The following is a 14201-nucleotide window of genomic DNA, read 5'->3' as shown; positions in this document are numbered from 1 at the left end:
CTGTTGCTATTCTGTCCCCTCCAGCTGCCCCTGTAAGAGCCACACCAATTTCAGTTTCTTGTGAGGAAGACATTTAAAACATCTGGGAAGCATTGACAATGGATGAGGCTGCCTTGGGAGGTTGTGCACTCCAAGACGCCACTTGGGGAGTCCAAGCAAAGCCTGGGGAATTGAGTTCCAGAGAATTTGGGGGAGAATTCCCATCTGAGAAGGAGGTTGGACCAAATGACTCGAAGGAACTTTCTACCTCAAGGCTTCTTGAGTCTGTGCTTCTCTATCAGAGAGTTGGGTGAGAACTAGCTCTCTCTGTTCAGCTAATCTGCTTTCTTTGCTTCTCTTGTAGCCTCTTCAGAAGAAACTTGACCCCTTCCCAGCTCAGGACCCTTGCACCACCATATATGTTGCTGCCACAGAGCCTGTCCCAGAGTCTGTCCAGGTGAGACATCTCTCTGCCTACTCTCTGTAGAGAGGGAATACATGGAGGAGGGGAAAATGAGGAAGTTTTTTTTTTAAGGTGGGGGGAGGGAGAGGATCAGGAAAAATAGCTATTGGGCACTAGGCTTCATACCTGGGTGACAAAATAATGTGTACAACAAATCCCCATGACACAAGTTTACCTATATAACAAACCGGCACATGTATGCCTGAACTTAAAATAAAGGTAAAAAAAAAAAATTAAAACAAAAACAAATGAAATGAAACAGATTGACGAGTCCTGGACTGGGGAAGGGAGGCCACAGCACGCAGGCAGAAAGGAGTCTCTGTGGCCTTGGTTTTCCAATTTCCATGAAACCCCCAATACCTGTTCACACAGGGCCACTGCTCACCCCCTGCTGGCCAGTGTTTCTCTGAGAGTTGTCCAAGGACCACATCAGAATTGGCCAGCGTACTTGTTAAAAATAAAGATTCCTAGGGCCTTCCACCTTGGATTCTGTTAAATGAAAATGTCTATGGAGAGTAGCCAAGGACCTACGTATTTAAAAAAACCCACACCCCAGGTAATTCTGATACACATTCAAGTTTAAGAACAGCAGCTGGAGTCCAGGAGTTCTCAACTCCAGCTACAAAACAGAATCACCAGGGAAGCGTTGTAAAAATGCTCATGCCTAGACTCTGTCCAGCCCCATTTGATCAGAATATTTAGGGGTGGAGATCTGCGTAGGTGTTAAGCCTAGAAGAGAAGATGAGGTGCAGCTCAAAATGAGACTTGCATCTTCTACCCTACTGCAAGATCAGCAGGGACTAAATTTACTTCTGACAGGAATCTTTCCTTTACTGAATGAATATAAATAAATTCTGGGCTGAAATCTTTGCTCCATTTGGGCTTTTTCAGAAGAGAGCCCAGGATTATAGAGGCACAAAGGTCACACAAATGCCTGCATCCACCTTATTTTTCAAAACTCCTACTGCACACACACTCACTCAGAAATGCCTGGGCAGGTGCCCTGTTACAAGATGAAATCGATCTTCAACTTGAGGTCCATTCTCAGTTCACAGTCATATCTAAGAGCGAAGTAAAAATATAAACCTGCCTTCAAAAGCTTCAAAAAAAATATAGATTTTTAATGAAGTTTACTTAAGGACAAAAACAGTATGCTACAGTTAACATTTTATGGCAAAACCCCTTAAATTCTCTTTTCTTTGTTTCTTTGACATGAGAGATCTTTGCACATAACCCTCTTCTCCCCTTCCTCTCTCCTGCCAATACCACTTTTCTCTTCTCCCTTTGAGTCCCACTAGACTTTTTAAGAACTCAATAATTTACAACTCCCTTGGCTTCCCAGATTGTGACCCATATGTAACAGCAAAACAAATGGTTTTCCTAACAAGGGGATGGAAGGGGAGAGGGCAAAGAGGGAGACAGGGCACTGAGTGCTGGTCCTCAGATCATGCTCCCCATAATGGCATGCTTATGCTTGGAAGGGAGCTGTGGCCCTTGTTGCAGGTGGAGAAGCAGTGTGGGAACCCAAGTGTTGTCCCAGCAAGGCCCTGTCTGTGACAGACCCTGCACAAGCCATGATCTCTGAGACCCTTTCCTTTTCCTCAGCAGCGCTGTTTTCATTTGCATGCTGTGAGGTGAATATCCAGTCCCTCTACTCACAGACTTCTGCTTTGTCCCCAGGAAACAAATTCCATCACAGTCTATGCTAGCGTGACACTTCCAGAGAGCTGACACCAGAGACCCAACAAAGGGACTTTCTGAAGGAAAATGGAAAAACCAAAATGAACACTGAACTTGGCCCCAGGCCCCAAGTTTCCTCTGACAGACATGCTACACGTCTGTACCCTTCTCAGATCAACTCCCTGGTGATGTTTCTTCCACATACATCTGTGCAATGAACAAGGAAGTGAGGCTTCCCAAGAATTTAGCTTGCTCTGCAGTGGCTGCAGGTGCAGAACAGAGCGTTACTTGATAACAGCGTTCCATCTTTGTGTTGCAGCAGATGAAATGGACAGTAATGTGAGTTCAGACTTTGGGCATCTTGCTCTTGGCTGGAACTGGATAATAAAAATCAAAGACTGAAAGCCAGGACATCTGAGTACCTATCTCACGCACTGGACCACCAGTCACAAAGTCTGGAAAAGTTTACATTTTGGCCATCTTTACTTTGTTTTGGGAGCTGATCATGATAACCTGCAGACCTGATCAAGCCTCTGTGCCTCAGTTTCTCTCTCAGGATAAAGAGCGAATAGAGGCTGAAGGGTGAATTTCTTATTATACATAAAACACTCTGATATTATTGTATAAAGGAAGCTAAGAATATTATTTTATTTGCAAAACCCAGAAGCTAAAAAGTCAATAAACAGAAAAATGATTTTGATATCTCTGAGTTTTGAACAGTGGACTGGAAACCATGTAAGAGCCTTAAAAGTACAGTTCTGTGCAAATGGCATTCAGTTTTAAAGAAAAAAGTAGCAAATGTTTGATGGTGCTGTTACAAAGGAGCTTGGAATACTCAGAGGAACTTGTCCCGTGGTGATTTTTCACTTCTCAAAATGATGTTTAAATCCCAGTTCTCTGTTGATTCCCTTGAACAACAAACCTGGAACCTCAGCTAAGACTCTCTGTGACCAGATTCTGAACCTATCTTATATCCAGGGCTTCAAAGGATATTGCAGGTCAAGGTCTTTCCTAGGCACTTTCTACTCCCTGCATACCTCTCCTCACACTAAATTTATCTTCTAGTAGAAAATTAAGTTATTTTGGTCTAACAGCTTCAAATCATTGAATGCTCAATAACTTATTTTGCAAGCTGCAGGCAGAAAGAGCCTTTTTAAGTAAAGTCTTATATTTTTTCCTATTCTCTGCTTTCAGACAGGCTGTCTTCAATTTAAGCCCTTCTTTTTCTTATTGGTTCTTATATAAACTTGGCAAGTACTGTAAGAAGCAGCCACTATCATACCATTGCATAATAAGGGGCACCAACTTCCCAGCTCAAAATTCAGGTCCTTATTGCCTTGTATCTTACCTCCTCTATGAGGTCAATTCACATTGTAAGCCTGTTGCTTAGTGCATCTCGTTTCCTGGTACCAGCTTCTTTAATAGAGTTCTTAGTTGCAATCAACAGAAGCTGGCTTTGGCCTTTTTATGTGGAAAAGGAACCTATTGAAAAGATACTGATTGGTTCCAATAACTTCCAGAAGGTTCTGCGAAACCATGCTTTGAAAGTGAGCAGGAAAAGAGGAGACTAGGCTGTGGCTGGGAGCACAGCCAAAATTACAAAACCAGCCCAAGGATGACGATCCTGTTCATGCACAGCCACTGTCCCCAGCACTAGGCACAGACTCTACCACTGCCTCACTGTCTCTGCTGGACTTGGAAACTTGACGTTACTGTTACTGCTGCACTGTCTGCCATGAAAATGAATTCTCCAGGGTCCCTTCTTCATCCTTTCATCTCTAGCTTATAATTCAAAGTCTGGGATTGAGTGGCCAATCCTAGGTCACATGTCCATGTCCTATCTCCAAGGGAGGCTGGGAATTGAATATCTGGCATTTTCCACTTTCACTTCTTATGAGTTAAGGAATTCTACAAATAATAGAAGTGGGATTCAGGTGCTAGGCAGACAAAAAAGCCTCACAATTATCCACTATGCCACCCTTGTATAACCTTACCCTCATTCACTGTCTACCCTCAAAACTGTGGAGCTACTAATGAAGATTTGTAAACCCTGGGCTTATGAGACCTTTACTACAACTCAGATTGCTCTAGAAGCTCAGTTCCCAGCACTTGGGTTTTTCCAGTAGCTGAATTCTACCTGATGGAAGGGCAGAAACAAAGGGTGAAGAAGAGGCTATCACTTCCAAGTATCCTGAACCCCTGGGCTCAAGACCTCACTGGGGAGGGAGTCTTTTGGGCCACCCACCAAACAGCACTGGCATTATGCCTCTCACCCTAGACCATGGTTACAAGTGGTAAAACAACCCCGTCTGGTGATACATTCACCACTCTCTAGTTTCCCCCCAAAGGCACTCTGGAGAGCGGGAGCTTGCCTTTTCCTCAGACTTAAAACAGTAAGTTTTCCCCGTGTTTCCCCTCTAATGCTGTTTTCTTTTGACCAAGTATGTCTGAATTCTACAGAAGTCAGGAGGAACACACCCATTCTCGGTTTGAAGGGACTGATGTTCTGAAGTACAACTGGGCACAGTTCCAGGCTCTTCAGGACGCTTCCTCCATTCACACAGCGGGGATGTGATTGTTACAGGAGGTGGTGTGTGCTGGCTGAGAAGCCACTGTGAATTGATTCTTCTTCTGAAGTTTATGTTTCTACTTTTTGGAAATGAATAAATTACAGCCAGTCCATCAAGGAAATTGCACTTTTGTCTTGTGTTTCCTAAAGGATTTATAACACAGTAGTATGGCATGATGTGTTTCCTGGCCTTATGTCTCCATGCCATAGTTATGAAATGCTGAAGGAGGCAGATTTGATCAGATAGGATGTGAGGTTGTCCCTTTCCTGGAGGTGGACAAGGGTTAGCTTGGCATCCCCTTCACCAAAGGTCAGGAACCACCCTCCACATGGAGAACTGTGTTGAAAAGATTGTTTAATTTTTGTCACTGCCAGAGTAATTCCCTTCCCTGAACTCCGCCAAATTCCCCTTGTGGACAAAATCTAGAGCAGGGTTTCTCAACTGCCACGCTATTGACATTTGGGGCTGGATGATTTTTTTGTCATGGGGCTGTCCTGTGCACTGTAGGGTGTTTAACAGCATCCCTGGCCTCGGCCCACTGGGTGTATAGCACATGCCCTGTCCTTGATTGTGAAAATCAAGTGTCTCCAAACACTACCAAATGTCCCCTGCTTGGCAAAATCTCCCCCAGTTGAGAATCACTGATCTAGAGATATGCTGGCCCCCTGGTGAGCTTTGAGAAAACTAAATGCACTTCTATATACCAAGAAGTAGATCCGTCAAAGGTGGCCACCTGGTCACGTAAGCATGGCCCAAACCTGCCAGTAGCACCCAAGGTTACCTAAATATTAGAATTACCTGAGAAACTTTTAAAAAAAATAGTGATGACCACATCTAACCAGAAACCAAAATGAGATCTGGGTTGAGATCTATAGAACTGCTTATACCACAGAAAGGATTTCGTGATGAGTTTCTCACACCAGCCACAAGAGGGTGATATAGCAACACAATCCACCCAACCTTAGCATCTGTGGCTGGTTTCTCAGCTCTTACAGGCTGAAAGGAAATAAGGAGGCCAATGTGGGATTGATGAGAGGCTCTAAAAGGTTAACTGTACTAAGTTTATTTCACAGAAGACTTCTAGTTCTACTCAATGCTTCACTCATTCAACGAAGTTATTAAGTTCCTACTAAGTGTTTGGCTTGTCATCCTGCAGGAGATACAAAGAACACAGGCAATTGAAGTATTATAACAGGTAGATCACATAGTGATCTACTGAGACCCACTGCAAAATAAAAAAAGATGCTATTAATAATTACCCTGGGGCAGGGGATGGCAGCTAGGAGCCAGGACTAACTTGCAACTCTCACTCAGACGAACATGTGTGGAGACTCACATCATGAACTTTTGCTCCAAGAACTGCTGCAGGAACATACCAGGAAAACTGAAAGAATTCACCAGCCCTTTGAAAGAAGTGGCTTGCCACTGCAAACTCTGTGAAATAGCTGAAAAACTGTGAGTGCCTAAAGTGTGAGAGGGGGAATGTCTACCTCTGAACACACATCTTCACTGGGGAAACCTGAAAATCCAATAACAGGAGAAGGATTTAACGTTACGTAGAGCTGAAATGAATTTACAGAGCCAAGCAAAATATAAAAGTAGAAGAAGCAGTGGGAAGAGCCCTGCAGGCACTCCTGGTCCCCCAGGAAGTCCAGGGAAGTCATTTCTGACTTTATCTCACAGGGTTTCTTGGGGAGGGCTGCCAGTGGAATTGGGGAAGGGCCACAGGGAGAAGGAAACTTCCAGCTGAACTTTGTAATAATTTTGACTGAGTACGAATTATCCTGGCCAGGATCTGTGGAGATGAATAGAAAGTGCAGATACGAGCACAGAAGCCACAGCAGGCAGGGAGGGGTGAGGCCTGAAAGCTCTGCTTGCCTTCTCAGCAGAGAGGTTAGTATCCCAAGGCAACATCCCAGCCCTGCATACCAGAGGCCTGGATATAAATTTGGCTCTGTTGGCTATTGGGGGAGCATGGCAGGAGTGAGATTGCCCTTGCTGACTGTGTGGGAGTGGGGTGAGGCCTGTCACCACTGGCTTTCCTCCACTTCCCTGGCTACCTGTACAAAGCAGCAGAGGCAGCCATAATCCCCCTGGGAACATAACTCCATTGGCCTGAGAACCACACCCCCATACCCCACAGTTGCCACAGCAAGCCCTGCCCAAGGATAGTCTTAGCTCAGATATGCTCAACTCTGCCCCCACCTGATGGTCTTTCACTGCCCACCCTGGTAGTTGAAGACAAAAGACATAATATCGTGGGAGCCCTATGGCCCTGCCCATCATCTGAGAAACCCAAATACTTATCCAGGTGACCTTAGGGCAAGCTTGTATTCCCCCTATACTGCTGCAGCTGATGCATTCTTGAAATCGCCACCTTCTGGCTGGAGGCCAATCAAGTCAAGCCATTATAGCAACTCATAACAAAACAGCCCTGCTCCAAGGAAGGAGAAAACAACAGCTAATTCCACCACTTGTAGCATCCTGGCTAACCAGAGGTCCTGAGTCTGTCCATGTGACAACTTCACTGTTAGCATAACCAACATTTGAGAAAACCCATGCACTAAACAAAACTACAACCAAGGACTCTCACAGAATCCACTTCACTCCCCTGCTACCTCCACTGGAGTAGGTGCTGGTATCCATAGTTGAGAGACCTGAAAATAGATCACAACACAGGACCCTTTGCAGACACTCCCCAGTACCAGCCTGGAGCCTGGTAGGTCCACTAGGTGGCTAGACCCAGAAGAGCAATAACAATCACTGCAGTTCAGCTCTTGGGAAGCCCCATCTGTAGGGGAAAGGGGAGAGCACCACATCAAAGGATCACCCTGTGGGACAAAAGAATCTGTACAGCAGCCCTTGAGTCCCAGACCTTTCCTCTGACATAACTGACCCAAATGAGAAAGAACCAGAAAAACAATTCTGGCAATATAATAAAACAAAGTTCTATCACACCACCAAAAGATCACACTAGCTCACCGGTAATGGATCCAAACCAGGAAGAAATCTCTGAATTGCCAGAAAAAGAATTCAGAAGGTTGATTATTAAGCTACTCAAGTAGGCACCAGAGAAAGGTGAAAACCAACTTGAATAAATTTTTAAAATAATACAAGATATGGACAAAAATACTGTACAGAAATAGATACTATAAATAAAAAACAATAAGAACTTCTGGAAATAAAAGACATGCTTAGAGAAATGCAAAATACACCGAAAAGTTTTAACAATAGAATTGAACAAGTAGAAGAAAGAACCTCAGATCTCAAAGACGATGCTATTGAATTAATCCAATCCAACACAGACAAAGAAAAAAAATTTTTTTTAATGAACAAAGCCTCCAGCCAATTTGGGATTATGTTAAACAACCAAACCTAAGAATAATCTATGTTCCTGAGGAAGAAGAGAAATCCAAAATCTGGAAAACTAATTTGGGGGAATAATTGAGGAAAACTTCCCTGGCTTTGCTAGAGATCTAGACATCCAAATACAAGAAACTCAAAGAACACCCAGGAAATTCATTGCAAAAAGATAATTACCTCAACACACAGTCATCAGGTTATCTAAAGGAATGAATCTTAAGAGCTGTGAGGCAAAAGCATCAGGTAACCTATAAAGGAAAACCTGTAAGATTAACAGCAGATTCCTCAGCAGAAACCCTACAAGCTAGAAGGGATTGGGGTCCTATCTTTCATCTCCTTAAATGAAGTAATTATCCTTACTTTAGCCTCCTTAAAAGAATAATTATCAGCCAAGAATTTTATATCTGGCAAAACTAAGCTTCATATATGAAAGGAAGATAAAGTCTTTTTCAGACAAGCAAATGCTGAATTTATCACTACCAAGAGAATTTGCCACTACAAAGTCAGCACTACAAGAACTGCTAAAAGGAATTCTAAATCTTGAAACAAAACCTCAAAATACACCAAAATAGAACCTTCTTAAAACATAAATCTCACAGGACCTATGAAACAATAACACAATGAAAAAGAAAACAACAAGATATTCAGGCAACAACTAGCACAATGAATAGAATAGTACCTAATATCTCAATACTAACATTAAATGTAAATGGCCTAGATGTTCCACTTACAAAATCCAGAATGTCAGAATGAATAAGAATTCACTAACTAAGTATCTGCTGTCTTTAAGAGACTTGCCTAACTCATAAGGACTAACATAAACTTAAGCTAAAGGGGGGAAAATATATTGCAAGACAGAAAATAAATAGAATAAGTGGACTTAACAAATATTTACAGCACGTTCTACTCAACAACTGTGAAATATATATTCTACTCATCAGAACATGGAACACAGGCCAAAAATCAAGTCTCAATAAATTTAAGAAAATCCAAGTTATATCAAGTACTCTGTCAGACCACAGTGGAATAAAATTGGAAATCAACTCCAAAAGGAACCCTCAAAACAATGCAAATATATGAAAATTAAATAATCTGCTCCTGAATGATCTTTGCATCAGTGATAGAATCAAGATAGAAATTTAAAAGTTCTTTGAAATGTACGACAATAGTGACACAACCTATCAAAACTTCTGGGATACAGCAAAAGCAGTGCAAAGAGAAAAGTTCATAGCATTAAATGCCTATATCAAAAAATCTGCAAGAGTACAAATAGACAATCTAAGGTCACATCTCAAGGAACTAGAGAAGCATGAACAAACCAAACCCAAACCCAGCAACAGAAAAGAAACAACCAAGATGAGAACAGAACTAAATGAAATTAAAACAAACAAAAAACAATACCAAGATAAATGAAACAAAAACCTGGTCCACTGAAAAGAGAAAGAAAATAGATAGACCATTAGATTAACCAAGAAGAGAAGAGAGAAGATCCAAATAAGCTCAGTTAGAAACAAAATGGGAGATATTACAACCAATGCAACAGAAATACAAAAGATCATTCAAGGCTATTATGAACACCTTTGTGTGCACAAACTAGAAAACTGAGAGGAGATGGATAAATTTCTGAAAACATACAGTCCTCCTAGATTAAACTAGGAAGAAATAGAAACTTTGGGCCAGGCACAGTGGCTCACGCCTGTAATCCCAGCACTTTGGGAGGCTGAGGCAGGCAGATCACGAGGTCAGGAGATTGAGACCATCCTGGCTAACACGGTGAAACCCCGTCTCTACTAAAAATACAAAAAATTAGCAGGGTGTGGTGGCAGGCGCCTGTAGTCCCAGCTACTCAGGAGGCTGAGGCAGGAGAATGGTGTGAACTGGGGAGGTGGAGCTTGCAGTGAGCCGAGATAGTGCCACTGCACTCCAGCCTGGGCGAAAAAGCGAGACTCTGTCTCAAAAAAAAAAAAAAAAAAAGAAATAGAAACTTTGAACAGACCAATAACAAGCAGCAAGATAAAAACAATGGTAATTTAAAAATTGCCAACAACAAGAAAGTTCAGGACCAGATGGATTCAGAGCTGAATTCTATCAGGAATTCAAAGAAGAATTGGTACCAATCTTATTGAAACTATTCCAAAAGACAGAGAAAGAAGGAATCCTTCCTAAATCATTCTATGAAGCTAATACCTAATCATCCTAATACCAAAACCAGGAAAGGACATAACAAAAAAAGAAAACTACAGACTAATATCCCTGATCAAAATAGTTGCAAAAATCCTCAACAAAATACTAGCTAACCGAATCCAACAGGATATCAGAAAGATAATCCACCATGATCAAGTGGGTTTCATATCAGGGATGCAGGGATGATTTAATATACACAAGTCAACAAATGTGACACACCACATAAACAGAGTGAAAAACAAAAATCATATGCTCATCTCATTAGACACAGAAAAAGCATTTGACAAAATCCAGCATCCTTTCATGATTAAAACTCTCAGCAAAATTGGCATAGATGGGACATAACTTAAGGTAATAAAAGCCGTCTATGACAAACCCACAGTCAACATTATACTGAACAGGGAAAAGTTGAAAGCATTCCCCCACCTTGAGAACTGGAAGAAGGCAAGGATGCCCCACTTTTATTCAACATAGTACTAGAACTCCTAGCCAAAGCAATCAGACAGGAGAAAGAAAGAAAGGGCATCAAAATTGGTAAAAAGGAAGTCAAACTGTTGCTGTCCACCAATGGTATAATTGTACAAGGTATCAAACCCTACTCATCCAAAAAACTCCTAGACGTGATAAATGAATTCAGTAAAGTTTCAGGACACAAAATCAATATACAGAAACCAATAACATTGCTATACACCAACAGTGACCAAGCTGAGAATCAAATCAAGAATTTTACCCCTTTTACCATAGCTGCAAAAAAATTAAAATACTTAGAAATAGATCTAACTAATGAGGTGAAAGACCTCTATAAGGAAAACTACAAAACACTGCTGAAAGAAATCATAGATGACACAAACAAATGGAAATATATCCCATGCTCACAGATGGGTAGACTCAATATTGTGAAAATGACCATACTGCCAAGAGCAATCTGCAAATTCAATGCAATTCCCATGAAAATACCATCATCATTCTTCATGGAACTAGAGAAAACAATCCTAAAATTAATATGGAACCCAAAAAGAGCCGACATAGCCAAAGCAAGACTAAGCAAAAAGAACAAATCTGAAGGCATCACATTACCTGACTTTAAACTATACTACAAGGCTGTAGTCATCAAAACAGCATGGTACTGGTATAAAAATGGGCACATAGACCAATGAAGTAGAATAGAGAACCCAGAAATAAAGCCAAATACTTAAAACAAACTGATCTTTGACAAAGCAAACAAAAACATAAATTGGGGAAAGGACGCCCTATTCAACAAATGGTGCTGGGATAATTGGCAAGCCACATGTGGAAGAATGAAACTGGATCCTCATCGCTCACCTTATACAAAAATCAACTCAAGATGGATCAAAGACTTAATCTAAGAACTGAAACCATAAAAAGTCTAGAAAATAACATCACAAAAACCCTTCTACACATTGGCGTAAGCAAAGACTTCATGACCATGAACCCAAAAGCAAGTGCAACAAAAAGAAATAGATAGGACTTAATTAAACTCAAAATCTTCCTCACAGCAAAATAAATAATTAGCAGAGTAAATAGGCAATCCACAGAGTGGGAGAAAAACTTCAAAAACTATGCATCTGACAAAGGACTAATGTCACATCCCAAGGAATCTACAAGGAACTCAAATAAATCAGCAAAAAAACAAACAAACAAACAAAAAACAGATAACCCCATCCAAAAGTGGCCTAAGGACATGAATAGATAATTCTCAAAAAGAAGTTATACAAATGGCCAACAAATATGAAAAAAATGCTCAACATCACTAATAATCAGGGAAATACAAATCAAAATGACAATGTAATACCAGCTTACACCTTCAAGAATGGCCAAAATAAGAAATAATAGATGTTAGTGTGGATACGGTGAAAATGGAACACTTTTACACTGCTTGTGGGAATGTAAACTAATACAACCACTATGTAAAACAGTATGGATGTTCCTTAAATAACTAAAAATAAATCTACCATTTGATCTAGCAATCCCACTACTAGGTATCCACCCAGAGTAAAATAAATCATTAAAAGACACTTTTACATGCATGTTTATAGCAGCATAATTCACAATTGCAAAAATATGGAACCCACCCAAATGCCCATCAATCAATGAGTGGATGAAGAAAATGTGATATATATATATATATACATACATACCATGGAATACTACTCAGCCATAAAAAGGAACAAAATAATGGCATTTGAAGTAACCTAGATGGAGTTGAAGACCATTATTGTAAGTGAAGTAACTCAGGAATGAAAAACCAAACATCGTATGTTCTCACTTATAAGTGGCTGCTAAGCTGTGAGGACACAAAGGCATAAGAATGATACAATAGACTTTGAGGACTGGGTGGGAATGGTGGGAGGGGGGTGAGAGATAAAAGACTACACATTGGGTACAGTGTATACTGCTCAGGTGATGAGTGCACCAAAATCTCAGAAGTCACCACTAAAGAACTTATGCATGTAACCAACCACCACTTGTACCCCAAAAACTATTGAAATAAAAGAAATTAAAAATGAATTACACTGGGGCAATGTCCAGGGTGGGTAGTCACCCTAATGACAGAGGAAGTGAGGGGTCTTCAGTAAGCACATAGAAGGTGCACCCAACTCTCTTCTTAAGTAAGGGGGTAAGTTTATTTTAGGTTAAAAAGTTTGAATTGACAATGGAAATAAAGTAGGAAACTCTCATGAAGCTGCCAGTGATGAGACAGTGTATCTCAGAAAAAAAATAGAACCAAGATATGGGAGTTACCTCCATTGTAGTCACACTTTGAAGCTGAGACTAGGGAGAGAAAGAGAAAAAAGTAGGCTATTGATAATGTTGTACCCACATTAAAAGGCAGAAGAATTTAAAACACAGTCAAGGATGCAAATAAGATCACTTGCTGTCACAGATGGTAGGAGAAGAGATTCCAAGGAGGACAAAACAATGACCCATATCACCTGTCAAAGGAGACAGAGAGCTTAGAAAGGGCCACTGGATTTGATAATGGATTATAAAATGGGAGGATAGTGTGAGATGATTTGGAAAACTAAAAAGTAAAATGAAAGAAGTAAAATTAAATAAAGACTTTTATGTCAAATGGAGATGGTGCTATTTATTTATTAATTCATTTATTTTGCCACTTCTTGCTCCAAAACATCTTTGAGGTCATAGGTCAAACATTCCTACTGATAGGATTGTGAATAGTCAGGGTTGGAAGAGACCTTAAAAGCACTTAATGCAGTCATTTCTTGGCCAAATTCCTGGATCTTCTCTTCCACACCCCTGACACTATAACCTAGCTTTCACTTCCATTACTGAGGGGACACTCACTCTCCCAATAAGGCAGAGTACATTCCCACTTGTAAAAAAGTCCTTTAGGTGAAGCAAATATCCATCTTCCTATCATGGCCCCCTCCATTCACCCCTCACTTTCACTAGTCCCTTTCTTCTCTTAGGAGCTGAGTAAAATGAAATCTAATCCTTCTTCTCTCTGAAAATTCTTTAAATGGTTAGAGACATTGATTCTTCTCTTAATTCCTACTCCTGACCTTCCTCAATTATCCAACTTTCTCTATAATAAACAAATTTATCTCTTGTCTTTACCATTTTTTGCCAGATATTTGTGTGTGAGTGGCAGTGAAGGGGATTCTGCAGCTGCTTCACAATAAGGACAAGGAAGGGTCTAGTAGAACTTTTAAGGTCTAGTGTTTTCATGGGTGTGCTCCTCCATCTCTCCATAGGTTCTGTTAAAGGCTTGTCTGAGAATTTTGTCTGATGTTCCCTTGAGGGCTCTCTGGAATCCCTAAGATGTGTTAATAAGGTAGTATAGCAACTCTTTACTGCCAACCTTGGGAAAGAAGGAATCAGGAAGGAAGCATTATTTAGTCTTAAAAAGAGGTACTCTTATCCTGAACAGAATTTAAGTCAACTGGGAAAAAAGAGTAATCAAGAAGGTCTGTATCAAG

General features: G+C 40.8%; 1 protein-coding gene across 4 annotated transcripts in view; it reads left to right on the top strand.

Moving 5' to 3' along the window:
- SLAMF1 (signaling lymphocytic activation molecule family member 1) overlaps positions 1-4813 on the top strand; it is a 39488-nt gene extending 34675 nt beyond the window's left edge. For all 4 annotated transcript variants that reach the window (XM_063626992.1, XM_063626991.1, XM_063626994.1 and 1 more), the window contains 2 exons: positions 344-436; positions 2123-4813. In XM_063626992.1, the coding sequence (XP_063483062.1) occupies positions 344-436; positions 2123-2173 (144 nt within the window). In that variant the 3' untranslated portion in view covers positions 2174-4813. The remainder of the gene's footprint in view (positions 1-343; positions 437-2122) is intronic.
- The last annotated feature ends 9388 nt before the right edge of the window (positions 4814-14201 follow it).

The sequence above is a fragment of the Symphalangus syndactylus genome, chromosome 12 (assembly GCF_028878055.3).
Source record: "Symphalangus syndactylus isolate Jambi chromosome 12, NHGRI_mSymSyn1-v2.1_pri, whole genome shotgun sequence".
Lineage (NCBI taxonomy): Eukaryota > Metazoa > Chordata > Mammalia > Primates > Hylobatidae > Symphalangus > Symphalangus syndactylus.
This window is presented reverse-complemented; position numbering and strand designations above follow the sequence as displayed.